Source organism: Myotis yumanensis, unplaced genomic scaffold, assembly GCF_028538775.1.
Source record: "Myotis yumanensis isolate MYYU_CA2020_CCGP unplaced genomic scaffold, mMyoYum1.0.hap1 SCAF_2, whole genome shotgun sequence".
Classification (NCBI taxonomy): Eukaryota; Metazoa; Chordata; class Mammalia; order Chiroptera; family Vespertilionidae; genus Myotis; species Myotis yumanensis.
The window spans coordinates 27,114,124-27,136,611 of NW_027223753.1; the positions used below are offsets into that span (position 1 = coordinate 27,114,124).

General features: G+C 40.6%; 1 protein-coding gene across 10 annotated transcripts in view; it reads right to left on the minus strand.

Moving 5' to 3' along the window:
* MAST2 (microtubule associated serine/threonine kinase 2) overlaps window positions 1-22,488 on the minus strand; it is a 170,125-nt gene that overhangs the window by 28,049 nt on the left and 119,588 nt on the right. For 8 of the 10 annotated variants that reach the window (XM_070404834.1, XM_070404835.1, XM_070404833.1 and 5 more), the window contains 4 exons: window positions 13,578-13,669; window positions 6,725-6,800; window positions 3,800-3,820; window positions 1,912-1,990 (listed from right to left, as the gene is read on the minus strand). In XM_070404834.1, the coding sequence (XP_070260935.1) occupies window positions 1,912-1,990; window positions 3,800-3,820; window positions 6,725-6,800; window positions 13,578-13,669 (268 nt within the window). The remainder of the gene's footprint in view (window positions 1-1,911; window positions 1,991-3,799; window positions 3,821-6,724; window positions 6,801-13,577; window positions 13,670-22,488) is intronic. The other 2 variants (XM_070404837.1, XM_070404836.1) reach the window with 1 other exon arrangement.

Genomic DNA, 22,488 nt, shown 5'->3' on the forward strand with positions numbered 1-22,488 from the left:
CATCACTGCTCTAGGGATACCAGTAGGCAAAAAATATCCATCAGGGGAGAAAATGACTTTTAGGTCTAGGTTACTTTTAGATTTCTAAAAGATTAGACTTGACCTGAAAACAAGTAAGAATTCTAAACACTGGCCCTGGTCAGTGTGGCTGGAGCATTGTCCTGTACACCAAAAGGTGGCAGGTTTGATTCCCATCAGGGCGCATTTGGGAGGCAACCAGCCAATCAATGTTTCTCTCTCCTCTCTCTTCCTCCCTCCCTCCCTTTCTCTAAAAAAAATAAAAATAAAAAAGAATTCTAAACATTGCCCAATGACTGAGACTGCAAACAAGAGCCCATTGTCAATGACAATAGACCACTGAGAGAGGGAGCTGCTACCCTAAGCATTCTACAGATGGAGCCATTGCACTTTAGTCCCAGGATCAGTGAACTCCCCCTTTAACTGACAAGGCTGGCTAAGAGACCAGGCAAGTCTAACACCACTGGCTCAATTTCTGTTCTCCAACTGATAGAGGATCTTGGGTTGAAATATCTAAATCCATTTAGAGTAAAAACCACAGAGAACTCTGCAAGCCTCAATACCAAGTGAGAAATCAGATTTTTTTGGGGTGCACTGTGAGAACGGGGCCACATGACTAGGGACTGCCTTCCCTCCTCCTCTGGTACTCTCTCTGATAAAATGCCTCCTCAAAAAGGGCAGCTTTTGACAGTGAACACTTCTCTCATGGAATGCTGTTAATACATGAAGTTGTGAACAGCCAGTTAAAGGTCTCCACAGGGTTCTGTCTTGGCCAGATTTTTATAAATTATTTGGATAGAAATTGCAAAGAGTATCCTCACCCAACTGCAGCTAACATGAAGCAAAACTGGTAAAGTATCCCAATAAAATAAGTTAGAGCAATGTGTTTAGTTTATTAAAATTTAGTGAACAGAATATATACATATTTAATATATATGACTCTTAACTTGGGTCTAAAAAACACCTGTTTGAGTAAAAGATTATGGGGGAAAGGGTATTTAATAAGGAAAGATCTGAAGCTTAACAGCTGCCAAGAGACCAATGAGATCTTTGGATTAATTTAAGAATAATATTGACATCAAGGGAGAAATGATACTCCTTTTACCTACTTGGGATTCATGAATATAGACAAACTGAGAAGACCTGAAGAATGGTGGAAGACATGGGGAAAGGGTCATCCAGTCTGTGGCCTAAAATAATTACTATTTGGCCCTTTACAAAAAAAAGTTTGCCAACCCTGCCATCCTGGCTTCAATTAAGAGTTGCTTAATGAGAAAGACTCATTTTAGGATCAATTGTGCACAGTACCAATTAGGACATTTGGGGTGTTTTAGGTTAAAACCGTCTCTAAAAGAAATATAATTAGAAATGTTAGAGAAGGACCCAGCTTTTTGTTGAAACACATCAAATTTAAATATCAAGTAACAATTATCCTTTCCTTCTTTTTTGAAAGGAAAAGGTGAAAAAGGAGGAGGAGGGTCTACCAGGCCTTGGGGCCACTAAGGGGTTATCTGCTCTTGGTTGCAGACCTAGAAATAAAGTGGGGAGGACAGGGGAACTGTGCTTAGGAGCCCCACTGCCTAGCCTCATTAGCAAAGCAAAACTCCATCCTCAAGCCCTTCTCTGATTCCACCAGGAATAACTGATGCCCAGAGAGCATGCTGGCTAATTCTTTCCAAATGTATTTTTATTTTTAAATGGATCTGGCTATGGCTATAAAGGGCCAGCGGCCCTCTGCCCCACTCAGCCTCATCCCTGAGCAGCTTCTTTGTGTCTGGCTTTGGAGGAAAAGTTGAGAACTGCTTTGCAACGCTGTAGGGACAGACAGCCATAACCAGTAGGGAAGTATTACCTAAGGGTGAAGGAGGTACGGCCACAAATTTGGCTACTTACTGAGACAGTAGAACTAGGAGTGTTGGTTCCATAGCCTGAAGAAGGTAAAGAGGCCAAAGACCAGCGCCGTCCATCAGTCCTATGTAAGAAAATACTGTTAGGCAGTTTCTACTGGACCCTACGCTGAGCCTAGGACTTGACTGTCTTTCCATCAGCATTGTCTTCGGCAGTCGGTCCACTTCCCTTGTCTCAAAACAGCACTGCTTAGTCCAGTATATGCTTTCATGTCTCTCTCTTACGTGGGCCAATTGTGTGTTTTCGGCTGCAAAGACGGACATCTCTACTAAAAAGAGTTAATGTCTTTGATTAATCTGATAACAGATGAGAACATCTGTTATGCAATACTGTCATTTTGGAACAAAAATCCTTAAACTCTCAACTTATTCACTTTTAGAGAAACAATGACAGAACACCAGCTAAAGGCATCATCACAAGGAGAGAAATGCCACTGAAATGCAGTTATTTTCTCTTTTGAAGGCTCCATGTGAAGGCCTCTTTGGTCTTCCCCAGGCCACTGGGTTGACAACCAGAAAGAAGTGGACTACTATCTGGGTCTCAGTATGAATCAATCAATGGCTAAGTGTCAAAGGCTACCTAGGATCAGTGGGACTCGCAAAACCAGTCTTTGAGAATGTTTGCCAAAGAGTGACAGTAACTTATGAATCAGGAGTGAGGTGGCATAGCCTTGCTATACATGTGGTTTTGGGGGCAGGCTTCCTGCTGCTCTTGGGAGGATGCACCCTTACGCTCTCATCATAGAGAACCAGTTATGTGTTTTGCTGTAAAAAAAAAAAAAAAAAAAAAAAAAAAGAAAAAAAAAAAAAGAAAGAAATGTCAAACAGGTATCATCTGGCCTACAGCTTCTATAACAAGAAAAAATGATTCTTTCCTGGACTGTGGATGTGCTACAACACAAGTGTTCTTTCTTGTGGAGCTTGGAGTGTATAGTCTGCTCTGGTTGAAGTGGAAGAAAAACTTCTTTGCTGCTATCCACAGAACCATAGGACATTAGCAATGGAGGGCCGTTAGAAGTTAAGTTCAATAGCCTCAATCTTCAAAGAAAACACTAAGACCCAGATATCTGGGTAATTTGTTCCAGGCCTCACAGTTAAGGGAGAGGAAGGAAAAAGGAATCAATAATGCTAGGGCTTCTTTTGCAGCCCTCCTCCCCATCCCCACCAATACCTAGCAGCCTTTTCTATTATGTTCTTTAAGGGAATAGCCCAGGGTTCCATGCCACATGCACATGACTCAAACTTCATGCCACCCAGACAGCAAGCTCTGCTGGAACCTAGTCTCTGAGGCAGGAGACTGCTCAAATATGATGTTCTTTCTGACCTCCTTGTTGGGTCCTGGAAGCTCTCCATAAGAAAGCAAGTCAATTCCAGGAAAACTGAGCTCAGCAAAGATGGGACTAGTCTAACTTAGGGAGGGATTTCCCAAACCCTTGTCAAATATACTTTTTCACAGGTGACTTTTCCTCCTTTAGTTAGAAATAAAAACCAATTGCATGGCAACCAGTTTTCTATAAACTGAAGAGAAGGGACCACCCGAGTCAGAAAGAAATGTCACTAAAGGATGTCTTCATTTCCTCTGCCTGGTCATTTCACTGAATGACTGAGGAAAGTTGTGGGAATGAGGGTGACTTGTCTCCAGGCTCAGAAGTTTTAAACTATTGAGTAATTTCTGCCTCCAAGCATATGACCTCTGAGTCTTGGTTCCAGCAGGTAGAAGGGGTTCTCTTAGGGCCCCCTCTGCTAGTTATGAAAGGCCAAATGTCTCTACCCAGAGAAGACTCATCACACCAGTTCTCACCAAGCACAAAAGCATTTTGTCTGGCCATGCAAAGCAGTTTCCCAGCCCCTCGCCCCATCAAGTCCGCTATTACCTGTCTGCTCTGTGGCCATGACTGTAGTGAAAAGACATACATTATAGTGAGAATCAAAGGAAACCAGAAAGACTGATCTGTTAGGCTCCTGGCATTTGGTTGAACTTGGCAAAGGCCAAACTTCTTTTTAGAAACTTGTGTAGTTTGAAGTAAAATTGTAGGACTGACAGGTCTATCCTTAGCATGTCATTACTAGTAAATCTGTTTTTGTGTATGTGATATTCCAAACTAATGTGATCCTATAAGACTCAAGCCTGACCTCAGTACTTTGGGAAACATAATTCCTAAGTACTTTGTTTGGCAGGGTTGAAATCCTCTTCTCCACTCCCACCAATACTATGTTCTATAAGGGGATAGCCCAGGGTTCCATGTTCCATGCATATGCATCAAACTTCATGCCACCTAGCACAGACCTGTTTAAATCTCAGTATATTGTAATACCATCACCCAAAGCCCAGGGAATGAAACTGATACAAGGGCACCAATGGAACATGCTATCTACCTGCCTGGAATGGTCTCTACAACCTGCGTCATCATTCCCAACATGGCAGGCTCTTTCTTACCCTTCAGGTCTTAGCTTAAAAGTCAATCCTCCAGAGAGGCATCACATGACCACCCCATATAGGTTCTCCAGCCCCATTCCTTCCTATACTTTCATGCAGCATCATATTCTTTAACTTCATGGTACTCGTCACAATCTTTAACTATGTATTTGTCTGCTTGTTTGTTATTTACCACTCACTCAATCAATAAGCACTGAGTGAGTGCTCATTATATACCAGGAGACACAGTTTTCAACATATTAAGGTATCACCATTAAAGGTACTTTGGTTCTGATTGAGGGGAAATAGAAAACAATCAAATAAGAAAATATCAGGCCGTAACCGGTTTGGCTCAGTAGATAGAGCGTCGGCCTGCGGACTGAAGGGTCTCAGGTTCGATTCTGGTCAAGGGCATGTGCCTTGGTTGTGGGCACATCCCCAGTAGGGGGTGTGAAGGAGGCAGCTGATCGATGTTTCTCTCTCATCGATGTTTCTAACTCTCTATCCCTCTTCCAGCCTCTCTGTAAAAAATCAATAAAATCTATTTAAGAAAAAAAAAAAAGAAAATATCAGGTATTAGAAAGTATTAGCTTGAAAATGGATGATTTGATGGAGAATGACTGACGATTGGGGCTCCTTCATATTTTATGGTTAGGAAAGGCCTCTGCTGACATTTAAGATGAAAAATGAAAGACAAAAATGAGCTAATTAGGTGAAGATCTGAGGAAACAGCATTCCTTACGATGGGAACAACAACTACACAGACTCTACAAAGTCTACTAAGTTTCAAGAAAGTAGGGATTATGTCTATTTTGCTACCACTATATAACTAAGTACCTAACATAGTACCTGGGCATACTAGGTGCTCAGTAAATATTTACTGAATAAATGGGAAATGACTCAATGCCACGTATAGAGATCAGTCACAGGCCTTGTTGTCCCAGCTCATACCTAATCTGAGGCTACAGTTCACACACAGTCAAGGCAGGAAGGTTGGGATAAGTAAGACTTTTCATCTGGGCTGGAAAAACAAATGCACCAACACAACATATTCCTATATTGTTTAGTGTTCCTACTTGGATCCTTGGTTAACTAATTAGAAGTGACACATGGTAGGAGAGATGAGTCCTTGAGACAAACTCAGATATTATTTGTTCAGAATAAGGCAACAGGGTCAGAAGGGACACCCTTATCAGCCATCAAACTTCTCCCAACCTTCTATGTCCTTTCAGCTATACAGAATCCTAAAGAGGGAGGGAATGGATTGCTTTTGGGTTGTCATTTGAATAGTGAGTTAATACTATTTCAAGTAATCTGCTCTTTTTTTATTATCTCTTTAAAAAGTAGTCTAAGTATAAAATTTTGAGTCAAGCTGTATATATCATTCTCTATTCATTAAATCTATTTAGCACACATGGCTATTTTTCCAAATCTGGAGCCATGATTTTTTGGAGGTCTTAATGCCAGAGACTGATTCTAACCAAGAATATTTTTAAAATAAAAAATAAAATAAAAGAACATGAATTTTGCCAAGAAATAATTTTAGAAAATGTTCTGGCCCAGCCAATGTGGCTCAGTGGTTGAGTGTCCACCTATACCCAGGTTTCGGGCTCAATCCCCAATAGGGGATGCGCAGGAGGCAGCCAATCAGTGATTCTCATCACTGATATTTCTCTTTCTCTCCCTTCCTCTCTGAAATCAATATATATATTTTTTTAAAAGAAAATGTTCTGAAAAGTAAATTATTTATACATGGAGCCTTGGTATGTGGTGGGGACGAACTCATTCAGTCAGCTTTGTATTTCTCCAGAGGCCAGGTGGTACTCTGGCAATTGGCTGAGCTGTCAGGATTGCTATCATGTGCCAGAGATAAATTTATATCACTTTCAGAGACTTAAAATGTGAGGAGGAATATAAGGATGGCTCTGCAATGCACCAAATCTTTCTAAATTAATGTGAAGACATGGTAGTCACTTTATCCCCAAGGAAAAAGAGACTGGAACTGGCTGAGTTAGAGGAGTAAAAATATACCTCTGGGTCCTCCTGGGAAAATAGCCCATTTTCTTTCTCATTGGTCATGCTAGGAATAGCTCTCAATTGAGAGTATAATGTTTTGGAACACAACTTCAGGAAATCAGGGACTTGTGCTTAGAATTATAAAAATAAATTCATCCCTAATATCTACTTGCCAATTCAAACATTCAAATGCAAATACCTAGAGCATATAGAAAACAAAACATGAACCTGGGTGAGAAAAGCAAGGAAAGAATTTTGGTGGTTGGTAGCCAAAGGTAACACACTTGGAAGGAAGAAGCTGACGTTAACCGACATTCGTGCAAGTTCCACACATGCTAAACACACAGGAGGTTTTCTATCAACTTACCTACGGGCAGGAACAAAGGAAAAGTGAGCAGGTGCATTTGGAGAGAAATTCCGGGGACTGTCCAAAGGACTGTTACCTGTAGATGGGGGAAGGAAAAGAAACAATTTGTGAAGTTTACTTCTGAGGAGGGCTGAGAAAACCTTTAAGGAAGATATCTTCCCCTCACGTTGGCAATTAGCACATATGGTTATTTTTTCAGGCCCACCATCAGTTTAATGATTCTCTCTTTGTAAAAGTGTGGCAGCCCAGAGGTTTCTCTCTCTTGTTCCCAAGTTGCCTTTAAACATCTCTGTCTCCCAGACGTTCATTCAAGATCCAGCAGCAACTTGTCAATTTCCTGCCCTCCTAGAAACACCTCAGGTTCCAATATGACTAGATGAATTAACTCAACTTTCCAAAGGCTTCAAGAATTCATTGAGTACAGATGGAATGGCCAAATGTTCAAACATTTCTCAAAGGGCAACAGACTCTTGGTCCCAAAGTCTCTTGTACTTATATCCCTGCATACTGCATCTAAGAGGCTAACCCAGAAATAAGTGTGCTTAAGAGATGTGTGTGCTTAAGAACAGAAGTTCTCAGGCAGTGTTCTTTAAAATAGTCCATACACAAGGCCCCCAAGTCTATAAAATATGTCCAACCTCCTCATGGTGTAGGAATTAGCCCCATCTCTTTATCAGTTTTCACATGTCCCCTGTCACTTGCTAACTTACAGCTCAGAAGCTTTGAACAAAACTGTGTGCTTATCTTTGCCTTAGTGACAACAGTTCTCGAACTTAAGCCTGCCATACTCCTCAGGTCTAACTTTCAGCTGGGGGCTGGTTATTAGGAGTCCCTAGCTGGCAGAAGCTATCAATGTGTTTCTATCTAAAAGGCCATGTCAAAGTAAGCATCATACTCCATGATGTGCTGGCCACTCAGCCAATCCCTGTCTGCCTTCTCACTGCTATGTTCACCTCTGTGAACCAACATCAGCTATGGGATGCTGCAGCTACCCCAAGGCCTGGTCGTCCAGCGTGCCTTCGCTTTTTCTGCAACAGTTTGTTTCCTGCATAGAGCATGGATGTTCCCAGGTGCCACAAAGCTGCCCAATTGTTTCCCATTATCTCCATCCAACAGGGTCTGGTAGCACTTGTTTTTCTGTAATGATCCAGGAAAAGCCAGCCTCTCAAACAATGCCCAACAATCCTATGCAGCAACTCTGTATCAATTATATAAAGGTGCTCTTTTAGGGAGAACTAATTTGGAAGAGGCACTTTCAGCTTTCACACATCCCCTTGACTGGGGTCCTCAGAGCAAAACCTTTGAAGCAGATAGGCTCTCAACCTAGTACCAATTCTGGTTTTCCATACTATGAATATAGGCCTTTGTCCTATGATCTAGTCCAGCCGTGGGCAAACTACGGCCCGTTTGAAATGAGTAAAACTAAAAAAAAAAAAGACCGTACCCTTTTATGTAATGATGTTTACTTTGAATTTATATTAGTTCACACAAACACTCCATCCATGCTTTTGTTCCGGCCCTCCGGTCCAGTTTAAGAACCCATTGTGGCCCTCGAGTCAAAAAGTTTGCCCACCCCTGGGTTAGAGGGTAGAATATAAAGAATCTTCCAGGTGCTCAAATAAAGCTGGTATTCATAGAACATACATATGTAACATATAATTAACACTAACAGAAAAATAGCTGCAAAAAAAATACACAGAACATCAATAAGCTGTGAGACAACTTCAAGCAGCCTAATAATCCTTAAAAAAGAAGAGAGTGGGAAATACAGAAAACATACTTGAAGAAATAAGGGCTGACAATTTTCCAAATTTAACAGATAAACAAACTATAAACCTACATATCCAAGATTATCCAAGAATCCTAAGCATAAGAAAGAGGAAAAAAACGATGCCGAAGCACATTATATTCACCCGGCTGGTGTGGCTCAGTGGTTAAGTGTCGAACTATGAACCAGAAACTCATGGTTTGATTCCCAGTCAGGGCACATGCCTGGGTTGCAGGCTCTATCCCCAGTCAGGGCATGTGTGGGAGGCAACCAATGTATCTCTTTCTCACACTGATGTTTCTCTCTCTCTCTCCCTCTTCTCTCTCTCTAAAAAAAAAAAATCAATTAAAATTTAAGGAAAAAAAGTGGCTAAATGCTCCAAAGAACCATATATATGCTGTCTACAAGAGATCCACCTCTGAACAAAAGATACACACAGACCAAAAATAAAGGGCTAGAAAAAGATCTCATGCAAATAGAAATGTTTAAAAAGCTGGGGTAGCAATATTTATATCTGACTAAATATTATTTAAAACAAAGGCTATTGTAAGAGACAAAGAAGAACACTGCACAATGATAAAGGAAGAAATCCAAGAGGATATACTAGGTGTACCAGTTAATAATGCGGATTTTTTTCAATAGATGTAGTTACACATATGTTGATATATATGCGATATGATATGTATGCTATTTTGTTGTATTGACAGCAAGCTTCAAAACTTCATGTCAAATTTGCTGAAGGTGTTAACATCACAGATATTTTTACGCTTAAAAATGTTGAATGTCATGCCAAAAAAAAGAGAGCATTTGCGGGAAGTTTTAATTCATTACTTTATTTTGAAGAAAAGTGCTGCTGAAAGTTATCATAGTCCTGGCTTGTTTGGCTCAGTGGATGGAGCACTGGCCTGCGGACTGAAGGGTCCCGGGTTCGATTCTGGTCGGGAGCGCGTGCCCAGGTTGTGGGTTTGATCCCCAGTGGGGGACGTGCCGGAGGCAGCCGGTCAATGATTCTCTCTCATCATTGATGTTTCTGTCTCTCTGTCCCTCTCTCTTCCTCTTTGAAATCAATGGAAGTATATTTAAAAAAAAAAAAAAGAAAGTTATCATATACTTTGGGAAGCTTATGGTGAACATGCTCCATCTCAAGATACTTGTGAACGCTGGTTTAAACTCTTTAAAAGTGATGATTTCGATGTGAAAGACAAAGAACATCCAGGTCAACTGAAAGTTTGAAGACCAACAATTACAAGCATTATTGGATGAAGATGTGTGTCAAACACAAAAACAACTTGCAGAAAGATTAAACATTGCTCAGCAAACAAGTTCCGATTGTTTACAAGCAATGGGAAAGATTTTAAAGGAAGGAAAATGGGTGCCACATCAAATGAATGAAAGGCAAATGAAAAACCGAAAAGTCATCAGTAAAATGTTGCTTCAACAACACAAAAGAAAGTCTTTTTTGCATCAAATTGTGACTGGCGATGAAAAGTGGATTTATTTTGAGAATCCCAAATGCACAAAATTATGGGTTGATCCAGGTCAACCATCAACAGTGACTGCAGGTCAAATCGCTTTGGAAAGAAGACAGTGCTCTGCGTTTGGTGGGATCAGGAAGGGAGTGGTATATTATGAGCTTCTAAAACCAGGTGAAACCATTAATATTGATCGCTACCGACAACAAATAATCAATTTGAACCACGCCTTCATCGTGAAATGACCAGAATGTGCCAGAAGACGTAGCAAAGTAATTTTGCTTCATGATAACGCACCATCACACACTTCAAAACCAGTTAAAGACACGTTAAAACAGTGGTTCTCAACCTTCCTAATGCCATGACCCTTAAATACAGTTCCTCATGTTGTGGTGACCCCCAACCATAAAATTATTTTCGTTGCTACTTCATAACTTAATTTTGCTACTTTTATGAATCGTAATGTAAATATCTGATATGCAGGATGTATTTTCATTGTTACAAATTGAACATAATTAAAGCATAGTGATTAATCACAAAAACAATATGTAATTATATATGTGTTTTCCGATGGTCTTAGGCGACCCCTGTGAAAGGGTCGTTCGACCACCAAAGGGGTCGTGACCCACAGGTTGAGAACTGCTGCGTTAAAAGATCTTGCCTGGGAAGTATTAACCCACCCACTGTATTCACCAGACCTTGCTCCTTCAGATTACCACTTGTTCCGATCGATGGCACACGCACTTTCTGCGCAGCACTTCAAAACGTACGAAGAAGTAGAAAATTGGGTCTCTGAATGGTTTGCCTCAAAACAAGAAAAGTTCTATTGGGACGGTATCCACAAATTACCTAAAGATGGGGGAAATGTGTAGCTAGCGATGGACATTACTTTGAATAAAGCACTTTTGATGTTTCTCTTGAAATTATCGTGTTTTCTTTGATTACAAAATCCGCATTATTAACTGGTACACCTAGTAACCTTTTCAAACATTTATGCACCCAACATAGGAACACCTTGATATATAAAGCAAATCTTGATGGACATAAAGGGAGAGATCAACAGTAAAATAGTCACAGTGGGGGATTTTAACACCCCATTGACATCAATGGATAGATCTAGACAGGAAATCAACAAGAAAACAACCACCTGAAATGACACACTAGATCAGAGGGATTTAACTGATATCTTCAGAGCATTTCACACAAAAGCAGCAGAAGATATATTCGTTTCAAGTGCACATGGAACATATTCTAGGGTAGACCACATGTTAAGACACAAAACAAGTCTCAATAAATTTAAGATGATTGAAATCGTATCAAGCAGTTGAGCAGTTTCTTTCAAAACTAAACATACCCTTAACCATATGATCCAGCAATCAAGTTCCTTGGTAATTACCCAAAGTGTATTGAAAACTTAAGTCCACACAAAAATCTGCACAGATGTTTACATCAGCTTTCTTCATAATTTCCAAACCTTGGAAGTAACCAAGATGTCCTTTACTAGGTGAGTGGATAAACTGGTACAACCAGACAATGGAACATTACTCAGTGCTAAAATAAAAAGTGAGCCATAAAGCCAAGATAAGACATAAAGAAATCTTTTAAAATATATATTTTTTTTATTGATTTTTAGGAAAAGCAAGGGAGAGGGAATAGAGAGATAGAAACATCTATGAGAGAGAAACACTGATTGGCTGCTTCCTGCATGCCCCCCACTGGGGATCAAGCCCGCAACACGAGCATGTGTCCTGACCGGGAATCGAACCATGACCTTCTAGTTCATGGGACACTCAACCACTGAGCCACACCAGCCAGGCGACATAGAGGAATCTTCAAAGCATATTACTAAGTGAAATAAACCAACCTGAACGACTATATGACAGTCTGGAAAAGGCAAAACTATGGAGACAGTGAAAAGATTAGTGGATGCCAGGGACTGGGTAAAGAGGAATGAAGAGGTAGAACACAGAGAATATTTGGGCAGTGAAACTATTTGTATGATAATCAATGGTAGATACATATAATTATATCCACCTGGATTTTCTGCAGTGATTTGAGGAGAGATAATAATGATAACTAACATTTTTGATGATAACTGAGCATGTTACAGATATTGACTCAAAGCTAGAGTCCACAGACCCAGGCAGGCTGAAAAGGCCTGATGATGTTCTTAATCAAACCTCTCTAAGGAAGATTTAGTCCTAAACTCTAACTGCCAGGAATCTAAATAGAGAGATAATCATCTGAGAGAGAAGCAGCCAATAGTAATTACTGCCCAGTACTCACATTACAGTTGGAAAACTAGGTCTAGACGTGCTAAATTTACTTCTATTTGATGAAAAGGCCAGTCAGATATATGCTGAGTTTTTACAAAGTTCCAGGGTAGAATGTGCTATCTGAGTTAATGTATAACCCAGTCAATTTTGTGGGGGAAAGTATGGAAGCACAATGAGACCTTTGCTTTAAAGGCCAAATATGTCTTCAATTCCTTGGGTCCCATCCCCCCACCCCCATGCTCTTGGTGGTGTCCTCTAATGTAAGAGTTAGTGTTTGAGAGTTTAATTGATTCTTGGAAAAGGGCCATAGCACACTGAATACCTGGATCTGGGCCCAGTAAAGTGAGACCCTTCTATAAAGGACAAAGATCAATTTCAGAATCACCAGGCTCTTAACGTGCTCAAAGAACTACTCCACATGCCCCCTCCCTTTCTCCCTCCAAAGACACAGTAAACTGTGAGCAAAGAGACAAACCCAAGTGGAACATACCTATCTTATTTGGCTTCATGCTGTTTCTCTACTTTGGTACTCTTTTATTGCCCAAAGACAGATAAGCCCATAGCTTACCAAATCCAGGCAGCAAGTTCTGAATGGCTTCCTGTGGTTTCAAGTCTGCTCCATTTACATTACCCCTAGGTCTGGAACTTCCACTGTAAAGCAGTAACCCTTTCAACAAAGCTGAGTTACCTCATCTGGCTCTCCCGGGATATAAGAATACATGTCTAGAGCAAAATACATGGCTAACTCAAATTAGGTTGTCTGCCTCATGATTTTTATATATTCCTCAGCCAGAGGCAAGTAAATCGGTCTTTATACTGTCTGGAGGAGCCAAATGGAGCAGAGTCTGAATGCATGAAATCATTTGCTTAAATTCCAATATGTGAAGTCAATGTCAATATGAAACAAATATTTCTCTCACTTTCACTGATTCCCATTCTAACAAAGGAACAGTTATCAGAAGTCCCATGAGGCAGAAAATCATCACTGTTGGCTTTAATCCATAGGCATGGTAGGACAAATGTTAATGGAGCCTTTATCACATGGCCCCAGATAACTGGAGCCATAATGCACTCTTAACACAGCAGAACAGAGGCTATGGCCCCAGGATACATACTGAGCCCCAAGATAAATAAAGCACAGGACCAAAAGAAATGTGGACAGGTCAAAACAACTAAGTCAAAAACTGACGGAACACACAGAAAGCATGCTCATGAGCTCTGTATGCTTCATTCAGCAAAATGAAGTGACAATGTAATGTTTTGAACTACACAAAGTGAGAAGTAGGAAAGAAATTGGGCATCTTTCATTTCATCTTTCTTAACCTTCAAGCACTCACCTGTGTGTCCATGGAGTGGTGAGTGCGGCCGTGGTAGTGTAGGTGATGTGCTAGAGGTCACAATCAAACTCTTGCGGTTACTTGTCCGACAACTGCAATAAAAACACAAATGTTAGTTAAAACAGAGCCACATACTATGGGCCCAAAGACCTTAAATGGCTATTGAGGAACAAAAGAATGACACCATTCTGTGGGCTGAGCAGTATATTGTTTTAAACTGGGTTAGCAATTACTGTTTGCACCAGTGAGATTTCATAATTCACTATGTTCCACCTTGGAATAACTTTTGTCACTATTTTAACTTTTACTTTGTATTGCCATTGCTATTTTACCTTTTGCTTCCCAAGCAAACAGAAGGAGCTCCCTAAAGGTAATAATCATTTCTTAAATGGTATCTAATGAAGAATAACCACTGCAAATTTATTTAGAAAATAAAAATCATAAGTCATAAATATTCTCATATCTCACAAAAATGAATGTTCTAGTCATAAAAACTAAACTATTAACTTAATCTATGAAATTTCTTTTTTTTAACTGCTTAATCCATTAATTAATATTCTCATCTCACCATAAGCTTCAAAACAGGCCTGGGTTCCTTCTATAAAGTTGGTTTTCCACTACATGTTAATGTCTGAGGCTTTTTCTTGTGGTTGGAGAAAACCAAATCATGATGGAAAGCCATTTCATGCTACATCTGCCACTTAAATACATTTATTTGAAAGTCAGCCCATCTTTTTTGTTGTTAATCCTCACCCGAGGACATTTTTCCACTTATTTTAGAAAGTGGAAGGGAGAGAGACAGAGAGAAACATTGATGTGAGAGAGACACATCAATTGGTTGCCTCCCACATGCACCTCGACCAGGGCCAGGGATCAAGCTGCAACTGAGGTACGTGCCCTTGACCAGAATGGAACCCGGGCTGGAAAGTCAACCCATCTTTAAAAGGCATTAGGGAAGCTTGCCATTTATATTCATCCAACCCAATATTTACTGAACATCTACTATGCACTAGGCACTGTTCTAGGCACAGGAGGTAAAAAGTAAGGAAGAACAGAAAGTCTCTACCCTCAAACTGGAGTGCATAGTACTGACAAAAGATAGAGAGAGAGAAAGAGAATATTCAAGAAATGGCAAGAAAGTCAAGTGGGTGACAGGAGAGGAGAATAATAGAAAAAGAAACAGGTTATAGAAGCTATGAGGGTAGGCCACAGCCAGACTCTGTAGGACTAGTAGACTGTCATAACGAGCTATTGGAAATGTGAGAGAAACCACTAGAAGGACTGAGATCAATCTCAAGAACAAGATTATGATGAGAAATTATAAGTACCTTTCCCTAAGAAACCATCATACCTACGCCAATCATGAGCACCCTTCATTACTTCAGTAGCCGTTAAATGTCCAAGACTTCTATCCTCTAATTAAGCGGTTCTCAACCTGTGGGTCGCGACCCCTTTGGTAGTCGAACGACCCTTTCACAGGGGTTGCCTAAGACCATCCTCTATATCAGATATTCACATTACGATTCATAACAGTAGCAACATTACAGTTATGAAGTAGCAACGAAAATAATTTTATGGTTGGGTCACAACATGAGGAACTGTATTTAAAGGGCCAGAAGGTTGAGAACCACTGCTCTAATTCAACAGTCCCCTCTATTCCTTGACCTTAAAAAAAGTTTACACCATTTTCAAGGCCATTATTGACAACAGTTCATTCTCAGTCATTTTATATAATCTCTCAATATCATTTGACAGTTTTAACTCTCTTTAAAAAAAAAAAATCAGGATATAATTTACACTCAATAAGATATACAGATCTTAAGTGTTCTGTTCAATGAGCCTTAACAATTATATACATCCACATAACATACCAAACAAAAGACAGAATAATTACACTATCCCAGAAAGTTCCCATGGGCCCCTTTCCTGTCAACTCCCTGTCCCCCAACCATTTTATATAAAAACTGCTGTTTGAAACTTTAACCCTGCAATTTTGGCTTCTGTAAATACTTGCTTGCCTAAATAATAAGGAAAATAAGATTACTCCCATTCCGAAGAGGCCATAAACTATGCCCCAGAGTTGTCGGTGCTGGCACCAGGCCAAGCCTTGAGATATGGTCTCATGGCCCCTTCCCAGCACACAGGCCTTCTTTCTCAGAAGGCCCAGAAGTCTCATCCCAAATTTGGGAGACAAAGGACTGGAAAAAGTATAAATAAAGAGAGTTGCCTCTGTGTGTGTGTGGCGGGGGGCGGGGGTGGGGTGGGGGGGGGTGTGCCCAGAATTTGAAAGACACATTTTTCTGTGGGCCTGCGCATAATTAAAATGTAACTCCCTTTCTCTAAGCGTGGCTTCGTTTTTCCTCCGGTCTTCTGTAACATCACCATATATTAATTTTGTATTGCTGAACTTCCTATAAGTAGAGTTATAAGTTATGCATTTTTTGTATATTTGGCTTCTTTCGTTCAATCTAATATCTGTGTAACTCTTCTTGAGATATTTCATTTAATTTCTAGAACATAATACTTTTCCTCCTAACTCACTAGCTGCTCCTTTTCATTCTCCTTTGCTAGTTCCTTCTCCTTCTGACCTCTAAATCATTTAGTACTTTAAGGCTCTGATCTGAAATGTCTTTTCTTCTCTCCCTATATTCATTCCCTAAATGATTTTTCCAGTTTCATAGCTTTAATTCTATGATGCTGATTGATACCCAGCTTATTATTGCTAATTCTGTGCTCTCTCCGGATTGCAATACTCATATATCCAAATGCCTATTGACATCTCCAACTGGATGTCTAAAAAACATCTCAAACTTAACACTTCTAGAACAGAGCTCTTAATTTCCCTCTAAAACCTGCTACTACTCCCCTAAGTTGTATTTATCTCATTACAACATGGCACCACCATTCATCCAGAAACTTGGTAAAAACCTACAAGTCATTGCTGATTCTTCTCTTTTCTTCACACCAAGATCCAAAACAACCAGCAAGTTCTATGGATTATACCTTTAAAATATATGCTGCCCTGGCTGGTGTTCTCAGTGGTTAGAGCATCAGCCCACACAGTGAAGGGTTTGCAGGTTCGATTCCCAGTCAAGGGCACATACCTGTGTTGCAGTTAGCTCCCGCCCCTGGTCGGGGCACATATAGGAGGCAACTGAACTATGTTCCTCTCTCACATAGATGTTTCTCTCTCACTCTTACTCTCTCTCAAAAAAAAAAAAAACTTAAAAAAATAATCATTCCAAAAGAAGGCAGAAAAATAACAAAGAAAGAACAAGTACAATTGGTCCAAACAGAAAACAAACAGCAAGATAATAGACTAAAATCCAGTTACACCAGCCTTGGCTGGGTAGCTCAGTTGGTTAGAGCGTAGTTGTGGTCCTGATATGCCAAGGTTGCAGGTTCGATCTCTGGTCATGGCAAATTCAAGAAGCAACCAATGAATGCATAAATAAATGGAACAATAAATCAACGTGTGTGGTTTTTTTCTCTCAAATCAACAAATAAAAAAATTATGCCAATAATCACATAAAATGTAAATGTTCCAAATGAATATTTAATTAAGACAGAGATTGTCAGATTGGATAAAATAGCAATGACACAACAATGCGCTGTTTATTCTTTGTGACAGGTAAAAACTAGAAACCACCTGAAATGTTCACTAACAGGTGAATGACAAAGAAATTATAATATATCCATACAATGGAATTCTACTCAGCAATAAAAAGGAATAACTATTCATTCACACAATGGATGAATCTCAAAATAATTATGCCAAAAGCAAGAAGCAAAACAAAAGAACACATTCTGAATAATTCCATTTATATAAAATTCAAGAAAATGCTAACTAATCTATAATGACAGAGAGCAGATTAGTGGTCGCCAGAACAGAGGTAGGGAAGGGATTATAAAGAGGTGTGAGGGCCGGAACCGGTTTGGCTCAGTGGATAGAGCGTCGGCCTGCGGACTGAAGGGTCCCAGGTTCGATTCCGGTCAAGGGCATGTACCTGGGTTGCGGGCACATCCCCAGTGGGGGGGTGTGCAGGAGGCAGCTGATCGATGTTTCTCTCTCATCGATGTTTCTAACTCTCTATCACTCTCCCTTCCTCTCTGTAAAAAATCAATAAAATATATTTAAAAAAAAAAAAAAAAAAGGAGGGAGAGACCAAGATGGCGGCGTAGGTAAACACCGGAGACCGCTGCTGCAAACAACCATTTCAAAAATACAACTAAAAGACTGAACGGACATCACCCAGAACCACAGGAAGGCTGGCTGAAGAGAGACTCTACAACTAGAAGGAAAGAGAACAGCAAATCGAGGCTCAGAGGCGGCGCAGTGTGGAAAATACAAAGGTACCGAGGTGCGCGCAAAGCGGGCTGGTGGCTGAGGGCGCGGTTGTCGTTTTCTGTCGGGAGTGAGTCTCAGACTCTGGGCTCCAGATCCGGGCGAGTCTCTAGGGACCCAGACTCAAACGGGAGAAGCGGGATTATCCGGCATCAGTTGGAACCTGAGGGCAGCTTTCTCTCCGAGGTTTGCAGCGGCTGCCGGGGTTCTGAGAAGCAGAGCCTCTGGGAACGGGACTGAGAGCGGCCATAACTGCTCCCTCTGCCCGCCCTGTTGATCCCGCCCTGCCCAAACCCTGCGCACAGCCATTTGCCGATCGCCTCAGGCAAAGGCTGGATTAGCGCCTCCCCAGAAGGCAGACGTTTTCCATACAGCTGATTCCTATAGCCAGTCGGCCTGGTGGTCAAATCCCTCTAGTGTTAACTACAACAATTAAGGCTTGGCTAGAACAAGACTGCGCACAGAGACCACAAGGGGGTGCACCAAGAAAGCATAAAAGATGCGGAGACAAAAAAACATGACAGAAATGGAGGATATGGAGCTAAGAATCGCAATTTTGAGGGCTTGCCATAAATTTGTGCAGAGCCTCACGAAAACTAATGAGACCCTCGATGCTACGATAAAGAAATTAGAAAGTAAGCATACACGGACTGAAATAAAGAATATTATACCCAATAGCAGACCAGAGGAGCACAAGAATCAAACCAAAGATTCGACAAAAAACACCCAATTGGAAAAGCAAAATGAAAAAAGAATCCGAAAGTGTGAAGATAGTGTAAGGAGCCTCTGGGACAGCTTTAAGCGGACTAATATCAGAATTATTGGAGTGCCAGAAGATGAGAGACAGCAAGATATTGAAAACCTATTTCAAGAAATAATGGCAGAAAACTTCCCCCATCTGGAGAAAGAAATGGACTTACAGGTCCAAGAAGCGCAGAGAACCCCAAACAAAAGGAATCCAAAGAGGACCACACCAAGACACATCATCATTAAAATGCCAAGAGCAAAAGACAAAGAGAAAATCTTAAAAGCAGCAAGAGAAAGAGGCTCAATTACCTACAAGGGAATACCCATACGACTGTCAGCTGATTTCTCAACAGAAACTTTGCAGGCCAGAAGGGAATGGCAAGAAATATTCAAAGTGCTGAATACCAAGAACCTACAACCAAGATTACTTTATCCAGCAAAGCTATCATTCAGAATTGAAGGTCAGATAAAGAGCTTCACAGATAAGGAAAAGCTAAAGGAGTTCATCACCGCCAAACCAGTATTATATGAAATGCTGAAAGGTATCCTTTAAGAAGAGGAAGAAGAAGAAGAAGGTAAAGATACAAATTATGAACAACAAACATGCATCTATCAACAAATGAATCTAAGAATCAAGTGAATAAATAACCTGATGTACAGAATGAACTGGTGATTATAATAGAATCAGGGACATAGAAAGGGAATAGACTGACTATTCTTGGGGGGAAAAGGGGTGTGGGAGATGCGGGAAGTGACTGGACAAAAATCATGCACCTATGGATGAACACAGTGGGTGGGGAGTGAGGGTGGAGGGTGGGGTGGGAGCTGGAAGGAGGGGAGTTATGGGGGGAAAAAAGAGGAACAAATGTAATAATCTGAACAATAAAGATTTAAAAAATAAATAAATAAAATTGAGGCTTGATCAAAAAAAAAAAAAAAAGAGGTGTGAGGAATCTCTTGGGAGTTACAGATATGTTCATGATCTTGGCTGTGCTAATGTTTTCACATATGTGTGCCTTTGGCAAACACCATCAAATTATATGTTTTAAATATGTATATTCTATTAGACATTATATTTCAATCATACCTCAATAAAGATGCAAAAAAATTTTTTTTATTGATTTCAGAGAGGAAGGGAGAAGGAGAGATAGGAACATCAATGATGAGAGAAAATCATCGATTGGCTGCCTCCTGCATGCCCATACTGGAGATCGAGCCCACAACCCAGGCATGTGCCCTGACCAGGAATGAAACCGTGAACCTCCTGCTTCATGGATCTACGCTCAACCATTGAGCCACACTGGCTGGCTGCGAAAAAATTTTTAATGCAAGTAATATCAAAGTCACTCTTCTGCTTAAAATTCTCCCTATCTCACTGAGAGTAAAAGTCACAGTTCTTACAACAGCCTACAAGGCTTTTATATGGTCTGGATTTCTACTCTGTCTTTCTCTCTTACCAACTCCATTCCAGCCACATGGACCTCTATACTTTTCTTAGAACATGTGAAGCATGCCACTGCCTCAGGGCCTTTACAAATGATATTTCCTTTGCCTATATTTCCCCCAGATATGTCTCATGGCTTGCTCCTTCACCTCCACCAGGTCTCTGCTCAAGTACAATCTTTTTAACAAATTTCCCCCTGATCATTCTATTTAAAATTGTAACCATCCCTCAAACTCTCTTATCCCCCTTTCCTGTTATATTTTTATCCATAGCACTTACTACTATCTAACAGTATATATTTTGCACAGTCATTTTGTTTGTTGTCTCTCTTCCCATGAGAATCTAAGTTCTACGAGGTCAGGAGCTGCTGCATGCTTTGTTTACTGCTGTATTCCTTGATGCCTGGAACACTGCCTGGCACATGGTAAGCTTCCAATAAATACTCATTAAATGAATGAATAAATGGATGAGTATAATTTGTTACAGTATTAAAATAAGAGGATACCTGTACACCTGGCCCATGTAAGGCATATCAAACCATTATGACTAAAGTCCCTGTGTACAGAAATAAAGATTTCTTAAAACTGCAGGGACAGATAATTGATACTAATTTCATTTGCCATATCTTATTTAAAATAAAATTCAAAACACTGAAGATCATATGTCCAGGCCACATGCCTTTTTACGAAGGTACACATAATCTCACTTGGCAAATCAGCAACAGCTGCCAGGGGGAAAAAAGGTCAGGCACCCCGGTACAGATGCCATGACTCAGCTGAGATCCAAAACTAGGAAATGGCTAATTTTTCCATTTCAACAGACTCTGGCCAATTCTCCAGGATCCTAGAAGATATAAAGTCTTAATTCTTTCTTCCCAGTAAGATGATAGATAGTACTGGATGTTTACAGAGTCAGGCACACTAACTCTTAGCTGATGGGAGGTAACCTGGAAGCCTCTTGAGTTGATCCTCTACTGCCTTTGGTTAAACCAGACTGCTGCCCAATACAGGAGTCTCCCTCATCTGCCTTCCAGGATCCCCCAAGTGGATGTCTGAAACTGCAAATAGTACCAAACCCTATTTATACCATGCTTTTTCCTATACATACAACATGTGGCAAAGTTTAATTCATAAATTAGGCACAGTAAAAGATTAACAATCCTATATATATAATAAAGAGCTAATATGCTAATTAGACCAAACAGCTGAACAACCTTCTGGATGAAGCTGGGGCTGTGAGGGCCGAGCCCCTTGCACAAATTTCGTGCATTGGGACTCTAGTAACTAATATTAAAATAGAACAATTATAATAATACTAGAGGCCTGGTGCATGAAATTCGTGCATGTGTAGGGTCCCTAGGCCTGGCTGGTGATCAGGGCTGATCGAGGCCTCCGGCTGCCGGCCGGGGCCTTCCTTCGTTCCGCACCATCCCCTGGTGGTCAGCACACGTCATAGTGAGTGATTGAAATCCTGGTCGAACTCACGAGGGGACACTTTGTATATTAGCCTTTTATATCTATAGATACTGTAATAAAAGGCACTTTCTTTTACAATATGCTGTAAAGAAAGGGTTGTTACTAAATATAATAAGGGTTACCTGAACACAAGCACTGTGATATCGTGACAGTCAATCCTAATAACTGAGATGCCTACTAAGTGACTAACAGGTGGGTAATGTATACAGTGGAGATATGCTGAACAAAGGGATGATTCATGTCCCAGGCAGGACAGAGCCAGAGAGTGCACGATTTCATCACACTACTCAAAAAGGAGCACAGTTTAAAATTTAGTAATTGTTTCTCTCTAGAATTTTCCATGTAATGTTTTTAACCCATGGTTGACTGCAAGTAACTGAAACTGCAGAAAGCAAAACTGCAGATAAGGGCAGACTACTGTACCACCCCAGTCCCTTGGTCACTCAGAGCAAGGCCTGGCATTTCATCTTCTTACATCTTTACCATGGTCATCTCAGTGGATAGTGGGAACAAGGACCAAGGCACACTGTACCATAATCTGTGGTACCACTGAACTGTGGCCATATTTAGAGAATTCCTAGCCTTCAAAATCCCTTCCTTCAGTAACTAGCAGGTACTCAGAAAATCTGAACACCTGAAGGATCTGCCATAAATTTATCTGAGAAGTCTGCTTCTCAGCCTGAAGCAATATAGGGTAAGGAGTAGGATGCATGGCTGCAAACCCCTGAAGCCTCTCCAATCTCCCAATTCCAGGAGTCCAGCTGCTCTTAGGAACTTGAGCACTTCACAATTGGTTAGCACTTGGCTACTTCCTTTCAAAACTTAGAATGAAAACAAAACAAAACACATTTCTGTTTCATTAAGTATCATCAATGAAATAGAGAAGAATCTAGGGCCATT